Consider the following 16,170-nt stretch of genomic DNA (forward strand, 5'->3'; position numbering starts at 1 on the left):
ATCATATTTGAAATAATAAATTAATTGTAAAAGGCTCTGTTACCACTTCAGTTCAAACCTCAATGTCAAGCACACACACACAAACACACACACACACACACACACACACGTGCGGTTGAATGGTGTTGAACCTGACAGAGAAACAGTGAGTTCTGCTGCCGAACAGTTGCAACAGAAATATGAGGTTGAGATGGAGCAGTTTTCATTAAAAGCCTACTCCTGTAAATAATAATCTTATATGTTTTAATAAAAGGCCCACGTGACAAATTCAACCAGAGTACCCCTTTGCATTTATTTTCTATTCTCAAAATCCTGCATTACAGCATATGATGCGTTATTAATGAAATATGATCCCAGAATAGCGCCACCCTCAGGTGACTGTATGTACCGACAGAGCACTGACGTGTTGTGATCAGGCTGCAGTTTTCATTAAACGTTAAAAAGATCAAATGATACTGTTTCAATAAATGGCGCATGTGACACCAGAATCAGAAAGAATCAATATAGGAGCTTTATTGCCATTTTTGCACACACAAGAAATTACAGAAGAGTCTTAGTGACAGAAGTTTCCAGTATACCCCAGTAGCTACACAATAGAGAATAAAAATAAATGAATGAGTGAGATACGCGTATGCATAATACACACAAATAGACAAATTTGTGTACATGTGTGCTATGGAACAGAATAGGCTATAATATAGAATTAACAGTCAGGGAATGGAGTAAGAAGTTCTTGTCAAATAAATATAGTAAGCTATAAGTGCCAGTGTACATATTTATCATTTGAGGCATTTAACATGTCTTACATATTTAAAGCACATAGAAATATGACATTATATAATGTTTGCAGCTGAGATTTAATGATATGCGATTATATTACTTTATTAGAATTTGTAACAGATTAGCCAAAGATCGATTAATTTATTATTTCAAATATGATCAAAACCGAGCACATATGGAGGTCAATACAATTCATTCTCAAACGAAATCCTGCCTTACAGCATATTCTGATGCGTTATTAATGAAATATGTTATTAATGATTCGTTATTTATGAAATATGATCCCAGCAGCGCCACGCTCAGGTGACTGGCGACATGTCATAGGCCCAACTGGACGTGTCATTACTGAACACTCGTTCTCTAAGGAAATCGTGAATTACAGCACGTTCTGAAGGTGGTGATGTTCTGGGGATTATATTTCCATAATAACTCATCAGAATATGAACGTTATCACCTCACATCCGTTCTGTTTCAGTGCCAAAGCTTGCATTTAAAATCCCCTCAAGAGCGCATTTGCTCAGAGATATTAACGTCACTCAGGTATAAGACAATCATTCCATCATTATCAGCTAAAACTACAGTTAAAATACTTATTATAATGTGTTCACGACACAACTCGTGTCGGGACGCGGCAGATCAATGACTTTATAACTCGCAATTGCGAGAAAAAAAGTCAGAATTGTGAGATAAAAAGTCGCAATTATTATTATTTTTTTATTATTTAGTGGCGGAAACGGGCTTCCATAGAATACAGCGGTGTTGAGCATTTTTACGGTTGATGGGCAAAGTATTCTTGAGTGCATTATAAAAAAATTATAAATTGTTAATAAATTATTATTTACGATATTTTAAAGTGCCCACGATAACAATATCGTGCATATTCATTATCGTGATAAATCGCATTATCGAAAATCGGCACATGTCTAATATATATATACATATATATATATATATACAGGGAGTGCAGAATTATTAGGCAAATGAGTATTTTGACCACATCATCCTCGTTATGCATGTTGTCTTACTTCAAGCTGTATAGGCTGGAAAGCCTACTACCAATTAAGCATATTAGGTGATGTGCATCTCTGTAATGAGAAGGGGTGTGGTCTAATGACATAAACACCCTATATCAGGTGTGCATTATTATTAGGCAACTTCCTTTCCTTTGGCAAAATGGGTCAAAAGAAGGACTCGACAGGCTCAGAAAAGTCAAAAATAGTGAGATATATTGCAGAGGGATGCAGCATTCTTAAAATAGCCAAGCTTCTGAAGCGTGATCATCGAACAATCAAGTGTTTCATTCAAAATAGTCAACAGGGTCGCAAGAAGCGTGTGGAAAAACCAAGGCGCAAAATAACTGCCCGTGAACTGAGAAAAGTCAAGCGTGCAGCTGCCAAGATGCCACTTGCCACCAGTTTGGCCATATTTCAGAGCTGCAACATCACTGGAGTGTCCAAAAGCACAAGGTGTGCAATACTCAGAGACATGGCCAAGGTAAGAAAGGCAGAAAGTCGACCACCACTGAACAAGACACACAAGCTGAAACGTCAAGACTGGGCCAAGAAATATCTCAAGACTGATTTTTCTAAGGTTTTATGGACTGATGAAATGAGAGTGAGTCTTGATGGGCCAGATGGATGGGCCCGTGGCTGGATTGGTAAAGGGCAGAGAGCTCCAGTCCAACTCAGACGCCAGCAAGGTGGAGGTGGAGTACTGGTTTGGGCTGGTATCATCAAAGATGAGCTTGTGGGGCCTTTTCGGGTTGAGGATGGAGTCAAGCTCAACTCCCAGTCCTACTGCCAGTTTCTGGAAGACACCTTCTTCAAGCAGTGGTACAGGAAGAAGTCTGCATCCTTCAAGAAAAACATGATTTTCATGCAGGACAATGCTCCATCACACTCGTCCAAGTACTCCACAGCGTGGCTGGCAAGAAAGGGTATAAAAGAAGAAAATCTAATGATATGGCCTCCTTGTTCACCTGATCTGAACCCCATTGAGAACCTGTGGTCCATCATCAAATGTGCGATTTACAAGGAGGGAAAACAGTACACCTCTCTGAACAGTGTCTGGGAGGCTGTGGTTGCTGCTGCACGCAATGCTGATGGTGAACAGATCAAAACACTGACAGAATCCATGGATGGCAGGCTTTTGAGTGTCCTTGCAAAGAAAGGTGGCTATATTGGTCACTGATTTGGTTTTTGAATGTCAGAAATGTATATTTGTGAATGTTGAGATGTTATATTGGTTTCACTGGTAAAAATAAATAATTGAAATGGGTATAAATTTGTTTTTTGTTAAGTTGCCTAATAATTATGCACAGTAATAGTCACCTGCACACACAGATATCCCCCTAAAATAGCTCAAACTAAAAACTAAAACTTCCAAAAATATTCAGCTGTTCAGAGTTTTTGTGTTTATTGAGAACATGGTTGTTGTTCAATAATAAAATTAATCCTCAAAAATACAACTTGCCTAATAATTCTGCACTCCCTGTATGTATATATATATATAAAATAATAATAATAATAAAAGCATCATTGAGTGTAATTTAAGTCTGTATACAAATCAGTTCATTTTTACCTTCAGTATTATAGTAGGCTGACCTCTGACTCCCAGAGTTTAAAGCTTTAGTTCAGAGATTCGTTTTCTTTAAGAAAATTTGCCATGCATTGTACCTAATATATGTCCAAAATAAGCGATATTGAATCGAAGTACAAGCTTGTGAATCTATATCTAATCTAATTGTAAAATGTGTCAATACCCAGTCCTAACACACACACACACACACACACACACACCCCACAATTGATCCTTTTCTTGTTCCCTCTGGATTCTAGTTGGGCGGTATTATTGTGGACGTGAATCTGACAGAACATTCTGCTGTGATCCGGTTCTCTGATTACCATGATGGTGCCGCTCCATTCCTCCTCATCAACCACACAAAGGACGAGACGCTACATTTCCATCAGAGGTGAGAACCACTCATGATGTGCAAGGTTTAAAGGGGTGGTTCCGTGTTTTTTTTCTAGGCTTGGTTGTGTTTATGGGGTGCAGTATAACATGCCTCAATACTTTTTTCTTTTTTTTAACACCGTATTTATCTTATATTCTCCCTTTATTCCCCACCGCTGTCTCCACTGTCCTTTGAACGACTCGTCTGCTTCCTGCTTCTATGAAGCCCATCCCTCTGAAAAACGCTACGGTCTTAGGTTGGTTAGATGGCCAAATGTAGTTTCCTGTATTTTTATTGGCTGAAGTGCCAAGCACAGGTTGTCCGGAAACGCCACGCCCCTTCCCATTACGGGCAGAAGTCACATCTGCGGAGACTAGCAAGGGTTTATGATGTCACCAACCCAGAAGAGGCTCGTTGTAGTCCAAACCGGCCGTTTTTGTAGGCAATAAACTGCCGTAACTTTAAAAGACAATATCTCTGTTTGCATTGAACTTTGCAGATTCTGTTTATGCTCAAGCAGCAACATTACACACTGACTACAGTTAAAAAAAAGTCAAATCGCATGCAACCAGCCCTTTAAAGACAGCGTGAGGGACAACAATAAGGATTGTCCGGGTCATTTGAGGGGACTGTTTTTTTCCTGGTTAGTCATGTACTGTGTATGTGTTTGCATTTGTTTTTATTGATGAATTAAACATTGCAATTGTGAAATGTGTCGAAGTTACAACATCTTTGCATATATAATATAATATAATTGAGGCTGTCGATTTAATACGTTAACTTAACTCGGTTAACTTGTAAGAGCCAGGACATTTATTAATGTTACTCAGATTGTGTTCGTCTGAAAGAAGAAAGTCATACACACCTAGGATGACTTGAGGTGGAGTAAATCATGGGGTCATTTTCATTTTTGGGTGAACTATCCCTTTAAATGATCTCATACACATTTGATGTGTAACTAATTTGTGATTCATTATTAGCTATATCATGTAATTAATTAGATTAAACATTTGAATCAATTGACAGCCCTAAATACAATACAATATATTATAATAATTCATGCATGGGCAGGGAAAAATAATATATTAATAAATAATAAATCCTTCTATATTTTATTTATAGCTAAATGTTCACTTTAATGGATGATAAAATAAAAGGAAGAAATCCATTATCCAGTGTATAATAAACAATTATAATAAAGAATATAATAAATATAATAAATAAGTATAATAAAGAAGCGTAACTTTTAAATGTTAAATTCACAAATAAATAGAAATTTATTTCATTTGTGTTTTAAAATATACTTAAATATAGACTAACAATAGAATATTAACTCTCTTAAATGCAACATTTAAATGACATTTTTGCTTCTTTATCCATTTGTGAAACAAATAAATAAAACAAGTTTTAAATATAGATTTTTTTTTTCTTACACAAACACATCACTTCGCTTCAGAAGGCCTTTATTAACCCCCGAAGCCGTGCGGAGCAGTTATATGATGGATAGATGCGCTTTTATGGACTGTGACCCAACAACTCACTGCCATTATAAAGCTTGGAAGAGCCAGGACATTTTTATTATAACTCTGATTGTGTTCGTCTGAAAGAAGAAAGTCATACACACCTAGGATGACTTGAGGTGGAGTAAATCATGGGGTCATTTATGAGTGAACCATCCCTTTAATATGTTTTTGGATTAAACATTTTTTTTTATTTCTTGTCTATTTTCTAGAGTTTGAACCTGTTGTTAATGCAGAGAAAGTGAAACCCAAACTATCGTCCGCTGAAGCGTTCTGTATGAATTTTTAATCGCTTTAATTGTCTGTTTTGTTTGGTTTTATGTTTCTTTCCCTTGTAGCACCAAGAAGCGGAAATGTTCTACTTGGGTTCAGAATGATTCACTGGGGGAAGAGACTGATTCCCTCTGGTACACAAACACACACATAAACACTCACACAGACAAAGTGATGATGGCTGAGACGCATGAAGCAGTATTTCTTTTCTTCGCACTCTAATGCAGCATCTGGTGAAGAGAGCCGCACGACTCCTTCCAAAACACTCTGATATCAACACAGTTTTCTTCTTTAACTCTTTTTCCTCCCACAGCTTTTAAGGTTGGAGTCTGAACTGAACTTTATGCTCTTCTTTTCTCTCTTCTAATGGTTTTATTTTATCTTCTGAACCTTGTGGACGGAAAAGGAGAGATCCTACTTGCTTCCTGTTTCTGTGCTTTCAACTTCATTTCCATTTACTAACAAATGAACTGTTTGTGTCTCAGCGGAATGCCGTTTCTGATAAGATGTACAGAGCATGAATCATTTCCTTTTGTCTCTCATTGGACACTCAGTTATTGTGACTTTGGCTGCTGTTAAAGTGAAGTTAAACCGCCTGTGCTGTATATGAAGTGGAAATTATTCTTGTTAATACTATGGGCCTGATATTTCTGTGGTTTCGGTATGCTATAATGAACACCTGTGAGCGTCATATTTTCAACTTCATCTCTAAATATGATTACGTGTACCTTGTGAAAGTGTCTCACTTTCAGATAGTCAAAACTGTTCCATAAAATCAGATTCTCTTTTTTCTTTTCTTTATTTGCAATGCATGCTACATTTCAAAAGTTTGGGTTCTGTAATTTTTTTAAAATACATCTCTTCTGCTCACTTGAGGCTGAGTAAAAACAGGAATATTGTGAAAAAATATTACCATTTAAAAGAACGATTTTCTATGTGAATTTTATTTTTTAAATATAATTTATATCTGTGATCATAGCTGAATTTACCAGCATTACTCCAGTCTTTTGTGTCACATGATCCTTTACAAATCATTCTAATATGAGGATTTGATGTTGAAAACAGGTACAATAGTGGAAACCGTGATACATTTTTAATTAATTAATGGAATGTTATAACATTCTTGCTGAATAAAAAGCATTAATATATATTAAAAATCATACCTCAAACCTTTGGCCGGTAGTGTGTTTGCGTTGTTACTGTTTTGTACAGAGTTTGTTGAACTTTGTTGCAATTTTTGGGATGTTTTCTGTGTGATGTTTGCTCATGTGTAAGTCTAACTAACGGTGTGGTTCTGACAGCTCTCAGGCAGAAATGGATGAGCTGGGTCCAGGTCAGGCGGTCTACTACACTTGGGCTGAACCCACCGGCTCAAGAATCCTGAGCTGGAAATGGGGCAAGTTCAAAGGAGAGCTAAAGAGTGAAGAGGTGAGAAATATAAAAACTAGGTTTGAAAATCGATTACAAAGTTTTCCCCCACATTTTATGGACTTAAACTTGCACTTGATTGAAGACATGAAGCTAAATGCTCGTCTGGTTCTCTGTCTTCGTTTGTAGGACCAGTTGTTGGATGTGAACAAGGAGGGCAAGTTTTTCGTCGTCTCATTTTATGAAGGCCTCCAACGTGTGGTACTTTTCACCACAGAACGGCGTGTCTATAAGAACATTTGCGAGAACGAGAAAATTGAGCTGGCTGAACAGGAAATCAGCATCTCGTTACAGAACGTGGGCATTTCACTGGTCAACAACACCACCAGCCAGGAAGTGGCCTTCATTGGCATCACCAGGTACTGCTGTATATATATAGTGGCGTCCACATCAACCCTTTGTGGGAAAAAAGTGCCCTTAATCGTCCTAAATGTGAACTTGCAGATAATATAATATTACTGAAATAAAAGGTCTCTTAAAGGTGCACTATGCAACTTTCCGTCCGCTAGAGGTCACCTATTCTAAACAAAGGCGTAGTTTGATGACACCAAGTATCTTGGGACGTGTGGTCTTCACCTCACAGCCGGTGGAAAATAGGACTCGGGCAGAAATCATGTTGATGGATGCGGTTATTAATGTTACTGTAGTGTAAAGCAGAGCAGGAGCGAGTGTTGTGGAGCTGAGCACGGCCGCTGGAGCGATTGTTACACAAACACATGGCTTGCGAGCACCGGGGCTTTTATTATGACGGGACGGGACAGTCGCCAGGCCTGCACTATTTCCGCGTTTCCGATCATGATTATGAGGTAATGCAGCTCTGTTTATCATATTAGGTACTAGGGCTGGGCGATATGGCCTAAAAAAATTATCATGATATAATTTTCCATACCAGTCGATATCGATAAATATCACGATAAATGTAAAATCTTTATTTCTTTAAAGTTTAAAGGCATATTTTTGCTCCTGAGTGAAATATGTAGTAAACAGACAGCTAACTATGGTTTTAAACTATCCTTTATTGTCAAAACATGACAAACACTTCCCAAACAGGCGAACAATTTATTAAAACTGAGGTAGATTTATTTATTAAAATATTAATTGTGGTCGGCATTTTTGTACTCTACACTGTATATCAATAATATCCTTGCTTATTGTGTAAGTAGCAAACGGGCAAAAAAAAAGGTCCACTGCATCTCTCTCACACTCATATTGATAAGCAGTCCACGTATGTCGCTGTTTTATGTCGGATGGGATCACCAAAATATCTCCAAACCACTGAAGTTGAGCGAACTAACTTGTCAACGATATCTGTCTTCTCCCAGCTGGTCGTGAGCTCTGAGTTTTCTTCACTATCGCTCATTTTTATTGCTCCACTTGACTCCGATCCTCCAAGCCTGTCAGCCACTGACTGTAAACAACAGCGCGTGCAGCACCCAGAAGCCCGGTCTGCAATACGCATGCGCAGTATTACGCATAACGCGTAAGCATTATATCGAGAATTTATCGAACTGTTGTTATCGTTTTATCGAGGAAAATTATATCGTGATAATTATCGTTATCGTTTTATCACCCAGCCCTATTAGGTACATTTAAGAGTGTTTAAAATGATGTTCTGACGTTACTCTGTGCGTTCGCTCGGCACTGCTGTGACATGTTCACACTGCTAAAAGTAAAGCGCTTCTGCAGAATTAAGCTGAAGGTAACTCAGATATGACGCAATTGACAGGTGACTCGCTCAAACGCTATGCTGACATGTCCCGGTCCTTAGTTAAAATAGCAATTTTCTCACAATTGACAAATAGTTGGAAACATTTGGGATATTGTATGTACTCAACTGAATAAAATATATAACACTATATAGCACTATAGTTGTTTTTGGATATTTGATTGCAAAAATACTACATAATGCACCTTTAAGTGTTTTGACTCTTAAAGGGTTAGTTCACCCAAAAATTTAATTTATGTCATTAATGACTCATTTTGTTCCACACTCATAAGACCTCCGTTCACCTTCAGACACAGTTAGATATATTAATAAATATCTGTGCTGTCATCGTAAGAGTTGTGGTGTGGACTCTGCTGTTCTCATAGAATTAGAATGATTGTTAAATAGCTACAGTTATAGTTATACTTATACTTCTTGGTGTATGGTCCTGTAAGATGGTGTAAGAGATATTTTGCCCAGAAATAAATTAACTTTATTTATATGCGTGTCGTTCAGTTCTGATGTGGTGTGGGAAACAAAGCCTAAGAAGCGTAGCCGATGGAAGGTTTTGAGTGTTAAAGAAGCTACAATGTTGGAGCAGCACTACAGAGATTATATAGAGAGCGGTCCAGTGGACAGCACCGTCATCGACCTAGAGAACGACTACCAGGTTAGTGCATATTGGAACCAATTCACAGCCCTATAGGAAAGATGTCTTTTTTTTTTTTTAAATAGTCATCATTAGAATTAAACTGCAAGTTTTTTGCTTCTGTACCTTTAAAGGGGTACTTCAGCGCTGGGAAGATGAATCTGTATTTAAACTGGGTCATCAATGTAGTTGAAATGTGAAATTATTTTTGAATTTGGTGCCTTCTAGACTGAGAAAAGACAAAAAATGTATTTTTGTCCCATGGGGATGAAAGACTACAATTCCCAGAATGCTTCGCTGCCCTGTGCCATTCCCCAACGCCACCAACTTGATTACAGTGACTGAGTTAGAGAAGACACTACAATTAAAATGTGTTCAATATAATGAGTGAGTCGCCGCGCGAGTCTCACAGCACTGAGCACTGACTGCAGGAGTGATGAGAGCTGAGGTAATCGCGACTACACTCGCGGCATACATTCACAACGTGAGTTCAGTCTGGCGCGTTTCAGTTCATGCCTTTATAAGCTTAACTTTCATAGAAATTAATTTGAGAAGTTAAAAGACTTACATTGCACACCATAGCTCCATTTAAATGAGTGCCTGTAGCTGTGGGCTGAGCTCTCCCTGCAAGCTGAGTGTAATCTCCCATCCCCCATGCGCGGATTCAAAACATGCGGAAATAGCTCCCTCTGCTGGCTGTAGTCTTTAGCCTCTGGGCAAACATTCCTCCTATGATGCAAAAATCGTCAATTTGCATCATAGGAGGAATTTTTCCAGAAATAAAATGCATAAATCTCTTGTCTCAGGGAGATATGAGGGGGGAAAGCACAATAATTTGAATATACTCCAGGGTTTCTACTGATACAAAGCCATATGCTAATCGCTGAAGTAACCCTTTAAGGTTTCTACATGTAAATGACTGATTTTTTTGTAGTGGTTGACCGATTACATCACCAAGGCTAAAATGTATTGGCCACTATTTGGCATGTTTTAAAGCAGGCTAAATATGTTTTTCAGTTTGGCCGATAAGTGCCAGAAGTGGGGATTTTTTTTCAACACGTGTGAAAAATGCTATAGTATGACTGATTACATTTATATTTATTAATTTAGCAGATGCTGTGAAAGGATTCTTGATATCTTAAATACTGTTGTCAAGGCAACATGTCAAACATTAATATTCTTTTTGGGTGTTTTTGAGGCTATTAGCATGCTTCAAATTGCATAAAACATGGGCAGAGCCTTAGAAACAGGTATGAAGGAGAGGCTCTATAGCGCCGGACAACTTTCTAATTTGCAATCATTAGCTCCGATAAACAGGAAGTCAGCTATTTTAGTTTGAATGTGGATTTTTTGAACCAAACTCTGAATTTTTTACGGGGCCATCATACGATTCACATCACACTTTCTCAACATGATGCCAATATGATGAAGATGCTAAATTATGAACATGTACTGGATATCTTAAACAGTGTTGCCATGGCAAAGGATTAAAGTAATGACAAAAATGGAAACTGGAAGTCTCATACCTTATAAATTAATCAGTTATACACCATTTAGTTCTATATAAAATGGTACAAATAAAAAGTAAATAACATTTTTATAACTATTGGGTTATGTGCACATTAAAAATATGCAGAATTCGTGCTATCTGGTTGAAAGAAAGAAATCAAATCAAATGTAATGCATAGTATAACCATATGCCTGTTTTTAAAGGGGGGGTGAAACACTCAGTTTCAGTCAATCTCATGTCAATCTTGAGTACCTATAGAGTAGTATTGCATCCTTCATATCTCCGAAAAGTCTTTAGATTTATCATATTTATAAAAGAAACATGGGCTGTACCGAGTCTTTCCGGAAAAAACCGAGCGCCTGGAGGCGTATCGTGTGGGCGGAGCTAAAGAATGACGAGTGCAAACAAAGCGGTGACGTCCTCAAGCGTGGAGAAACCCAGCTCAGCTATCTCAGCTAATACAGATAATGATCCACAATGAAATCTGAGGCTGAAATAAATTGAACAGGAGAAACGACAACATCAGGATGTCCGTCTCTGTGGTATGTACTGTATTTAGGGGCCTTTGTGTGTCTTTACGCGCAGTTTATGAGGACATGATTCGGTTTATGGACTATTGTATGTGACTAAACCTTAGCAGTAGCAAGCAAAACAGTTTTGCACGTCAGAGTCAGACTAGTGTTATACAGAACAGCAATGGAGTAACCGTTAGCGCATTTGAATGACGAAGCACGCGATCGTGTCGTTTACTGATGTTTACTCACGCGACGATAGCCGACAGCACAGACATTTGAAGCAGTTTAACTCACCGGCTGCTTCCAAAGCAGGACCGAACCTTTATCGCTGGGACCGCTCCGTCAAAAACACACTTCTTTGGTATGATTTGGTGAAGTCCTGTGACAGCAGTGACCGTGGAAATCCACTTTGCGACGCGACTGAAGCGATGCCTTGAAGCTTCCCGTCATTTCTGCGTTCAAATCGGTTCAAATGCAGCGCTGCCTTCCCGGAATGCTGTGCTGAAGCGTTGAAGTTGCTTGAAGTCACCCATAGGAATAAAGTGGAGTGCGGTGCAACCATAGGGCGCGTCAGAAGTGTTCACGGATGACTGGATCTGCACCTGAGAGACTGTTTACAGCGTGCATTTCCTCTCTCTCCCTCTAGTCACGCGCGCGCACCCTACCGGGAGAAGAGCCCGTACGGCCCATACAAGGACCTTCCGCTCTTTTTAACGTCAAGTAGACCCATACTCGAAAAAAACTCGCCGAAACTTGTGAGAAACCGGAAGGAGTATTTTTAACACAGAAATACTCCATCAAACGTCCAACATTAGTTTTTGAAACTTTGTCTATGTTTAGGATGGGAATCCAAGTCTTTAAAGGTGTAAAAAGCTCAGTATGCATGAAACAGCATTTCAACCCCCCTTTAAACAGGGTTGAGTGAAGTCTTGTTGCTGAGAATTAGTTTTTAGACAATTCATTATTAGCTATTGCATTTGGATATATTTAGGCATCATCAAAGACTACTTTGTCACATATTTTACTTTTTTGTTTGAAATGTTGAATCTTCTGGCTCAACTAACTGGTAAACATTACAACTTATTAAAATTCATCTGAATTGAAATTATTTCATAAATGACGCTATTGTGTTTTGTGGTCATGGTGGCAACAGCTGCTGCAGTAAATGTGTTGTATGTCTGTGACATAGTCCTTTATATTTACCGGTTTAAATGCATATTGCCCACCTTCTACAGTTTCCCTAAAGCCACAAGATTGGGCCCATCATCGCTGCTTGCAGCTATATTTTTACTGATGCATTTTTTCAGATTGATTCATTTTCTAATGAACTATTTTTAATTAAAATGAATATTGAGTTTTGCATGCAGTTTTCTTATACATGTGTTATTTACTGTTTTTAAAGTGTTTATATAAGGGCTATTATATCGGTCATCAGCCACCTTTCATTTAAAGATGCCAGCATCGGCAACCCCCTGCCAAGTTGCAAAATAACACGAAGCAGAGAAGGCAATCAGAGAAGTCATGCTTGTTTTAATTGATCTCTGGCTGTACCGTATATCCATCAGGTGATGTTTGCTGCAAATGGGGTGGACATGAGGATAATGCAGCCCTTTGATGCTCCTCTCAGGAGGAACTTCCTGCCAGCACTGAAGGTGGAGTACAGTGTCTCTTCCCGTCAGAAAACCTACCGAGTCCAGATCAACAGGATTCAGGTCTGTTTCACACCATGTAAAGCAACTGGCACAGCTTAGGGCTGTGTTTCCCAAAAGCAACGTGAGCTAAGTTGATCGTAGAGAACATTGGTGCCAGTGGTCTTCGCAATCAACATAGGCTTACAATCCTTGTGGGAAACGCAGCTCTGGTCATTTATCGGACCTTTTCATAAATAACACACAAATTCATATATTTATTATGGCCTTTGCACAAAATTATTATAATGCCTCTGTTCACTCATCAGATCCAAAACCAGTTACCTGGAGCCATCTTCCCATTTGTGTTCTACCCCGTCAAACCACCCAAGTCGGTCAGCATGGACTCAGGTCAGTTGATCCACAGCCTTGAGAGGAAGAGCAATGCAAAATCATAATAATTTTTATCTATTTATAATTTATTTAATTATTTTTATTCAATAATTTGTTTGTTTTGGGTCCGACCAATCTGGAATTGTTACATGTATTGTTACATCTAAGTAATACATGTTTATTTTTGTTCTTTTTTTTATTAAAGAGCCGAAACCGCTCACTGATGTCAGCATCATCACCAGAGCAGCCGGACACTCAGACATTCTGCGCATCAAGTGCGTCTCCTCTTCCTTCAGTCTCTCCTCTGTTTCTAGGGCTCAATGAAATCAGTTTGATTTTTTTTAACAAATTCCATTTTTGCGTTTCAAATTTTTTTGAATTAATTTGAATGGTTACATAAAAAATATTGGTAAGCAAAAAGCTTGGCTAATTAATTAAAATTATACAATTCAACAAAATAGTTTGAAGGTTTAACAAAATGTACATGTTAAATTTAAAAAAAAAAAACTTTGTTTTAGGTTTTCTGGATTCTGTTTTAATGATTTAATTAAATTTGCATAATCAAAAAGCATGTCTAATTAATTAAATAAATAAAAACAACACTTTGTTAATTAAAAAAAATACATTTAAAATGTATTAATTATTTTAAAAATATTGTTTTTAATTTTGTTAATTTTTGTTAATTATGTTTTAATTTTTCTCACAATCAAATGAAGGCATGAACTATTAATTTAATTTATCTTTTAATCATATGATAAATTCAACTTTTTCTGTCAAACAAAGTGCTGCACAACAGAACTTTACAATTAAAATTAAAATTGTGATTACGCCTTTAAGTAAATTTTAATAAATAATTAAAGTACTAGTATTATTATTACATTGAGCTAAATTCTACAGTACAACAGTGATATATTTATGTCATAATTTCTTCAAGTTAAACCAAACTTTAATTTTGACGTGTTGCCGTGAAGAGCTTTGAGTTTCTGAGTTATGATATGATGGTAGTTTTTCTCAAATGAAATGATACGATGCTGATGAAGTGACTCAGAGCGGCTCTGGAGATGATGGACATGCGTTCATGTTCTCATTAGGGATCCGAGAAAAACAACGAATTAAAAAATATATAATCACTATGCCAAAAATGAAATACCATTCATACACACAGAGACACAAAACATGCAGGATTCATATTTAAATCGTTTTTTTGAGGTTTAATATTCACAGACACTAGTCTACATTGCGATTTGATTTAACTTTACTGACCTGCCTTTTATTTATGCATTAAAAATTTCGACAAATTCTGTGAAATTTTACGTTATATAGTAAATTATGTTTTTATGACTTCCGTGATTCCGTCTGCGTTTTCCGCATCGCGAAAGTCATAAGGCCCTATGTTTCACTCCTCTCATTTTCTCTTGCTCTCACAAATAGAAAAATATGTTTCATTTTTGGTCCTACAGGTACTTTAAAGTGTTGATTCAGGAGATGGACCTGCGGATGGACCTCGGCTTCCTCTATGCCATACTTGAGCTCTTCACTGCCGAACACACCAGTGCTGTCACATCTGAACAGGAGGTAATGCTCCTATCAAACCTCAGAAGTGATTGATATGAAGGTCTCTGAATGGGCTACAATGCCATTAATGAGTTAGTCATACACATCACCCAATAGAGGATTTAATGATTGCAGTTTATTCCAACTTTAAATGGTGTGGTTTTAATTAGAACTCATCTTTATTGATGCTTTTTAGTACTGAACAATATTTTAATTGACTTTCCCTTTACTTCATCCGCACTATCTATGGTTATATTTGTATATTACAGTCCATACACTACTGTTTAAAAGTTGGGCTCAGTACTTAAAAAAAATAACCGTTATTACTTTTATTAAGCAAGGATGCATAAAGTGACATTAATGTTACATCAAATTTCTCATTCAAATAAATGCTGTTGTTTTAAACTTTCTAGTTATATCAATGAATCCTGGAAAAAAGTTAATCGAGGTTTCCACTCAAATATGGACTATTTTCATCATTGATGATAATCATAATAAATGTGTCTTTATCATTGATCAAATAAATGCAACCTTGTTGAGCAGAGGACACTTCTGTCAAATACATAAAAACAATCTTTTGACCTGTAGTGATTTGATCTGTTGTGGTGTTGTTCTCTAGGTGGAGTTGTTTGAGAAGGACATCGAGTATCTGAAGACTGAGTTGAATCATGTTTCGGCCACAGACACGTCCCCCATCAGCCTGTACGAGTACTTCCACATCTCTCCCATAAAGGTCAGTTACCAACACCCACTGCCAAATTCACTGTGACCACACAGAAATATTAAATGTGATATATTTATTCATTAGGGGTGTAACGATACGCGTATTCGTATTGAACCATTCGGTACGAGGCTTTCGGTACGCGGTACGCATTATGTACCGAACGGTTCTTGGACTAATTAATTAGATTTGGAAAATAAAAAAGTGTGTGAAATATAATAATATGCGTTCAACAAGGTAGCCCAATAACCAAAACGACATAGTAGGCAATGCCCCTGACACCGCCGAAGTGAAAGAAAAAAAAAAAAACACCAAATATGTTTTAGGCTGCTCAGTCAGGTGCTCGCTTACTCAGTAGGCTACGCGCTGAATGCAAAATGGCTATTGCGTTTAACAAACCAGAAATAGAAGATCCTCCAATAACCAACAGGTCTGGTGTTTGGGTGAACTTTGGATTCTCTGTAAGCTATGGTGGTGTTGGCAAGAGTGATGGATTAAAAAACAATGGTATGTCGCATTTGCTGATGGTACAGCAGCGGGA

The 16,170-nt window shown here is 37.6% G+C and overlaps 1 protein-coding gene across 3 annotated transcripts in view; it reads left to right on the plus strand.

The window, feature by feature from the left end:
* The window catches only part of vps13a (vacuolar protein sorting 13 homolog A), a 110,297-nt gene that overhangs the window by 73,589 nt on the left and 20,538 nt on the right, over positions 1-16,170 (plus strand). For 2 of the 3 annotated variants that reach the window (XM_067412994.1, XM_067412996.1), the window contains exons 51-60: positions 3,618-3,751; positions 5,592-5,660; positions 6,828-6,954; positions 7,084-7,313; positions 9,176-9,329; positions 12,899-13,045; positions 13,291-13,372; positions 13,560-13,629; positions 14,815-14,929; positions 15,528-15,641. In XM_067412994.1, the coding sequence (XP_067269095.1) occupies positions 3,618-3,751; positions 5,592-5,660; positions 6,828-6,954; positions 7,084-7,313; positions 9,176-9,329; positions 12,899-13,045; positions 13,291-13,372; positions 13,560-13,629; positions 14,815-14,929; positions 15,528-15,641 (1,242 nt within the window). The remainder of the gene's footprint in view (positions 1-3,617; positions 3,752-5,591; positions 5,661-6,827; positions 6,955-7,083; positions 7,314-9,175; positions 9,330-12,898; positions 13,046-13,290; positions 13,373-13,559; positions 13,630-14,814; positions 14,930-15,527; positions 15,642-16,170) is intronic. The other variant, XM_067412997.1, reaches the window with a different exon arrangement.

This window comes from Pseudorasbora parva, chromosome 13 (genome assembly GCF_024679245.1).
Source record: "Pseudorasbora parva isolate DD20220531a chromosome 13, ASM2467924v1, whole genome shotgun sequence".
In the NCBI taxonomy this organism is placed as follows: Eukaryota; Metazoa; Chordata; class Actinopteri; order Cypriniformes; family Gobionidae; genus Pseudorasbora; species Pseudorasbora parva.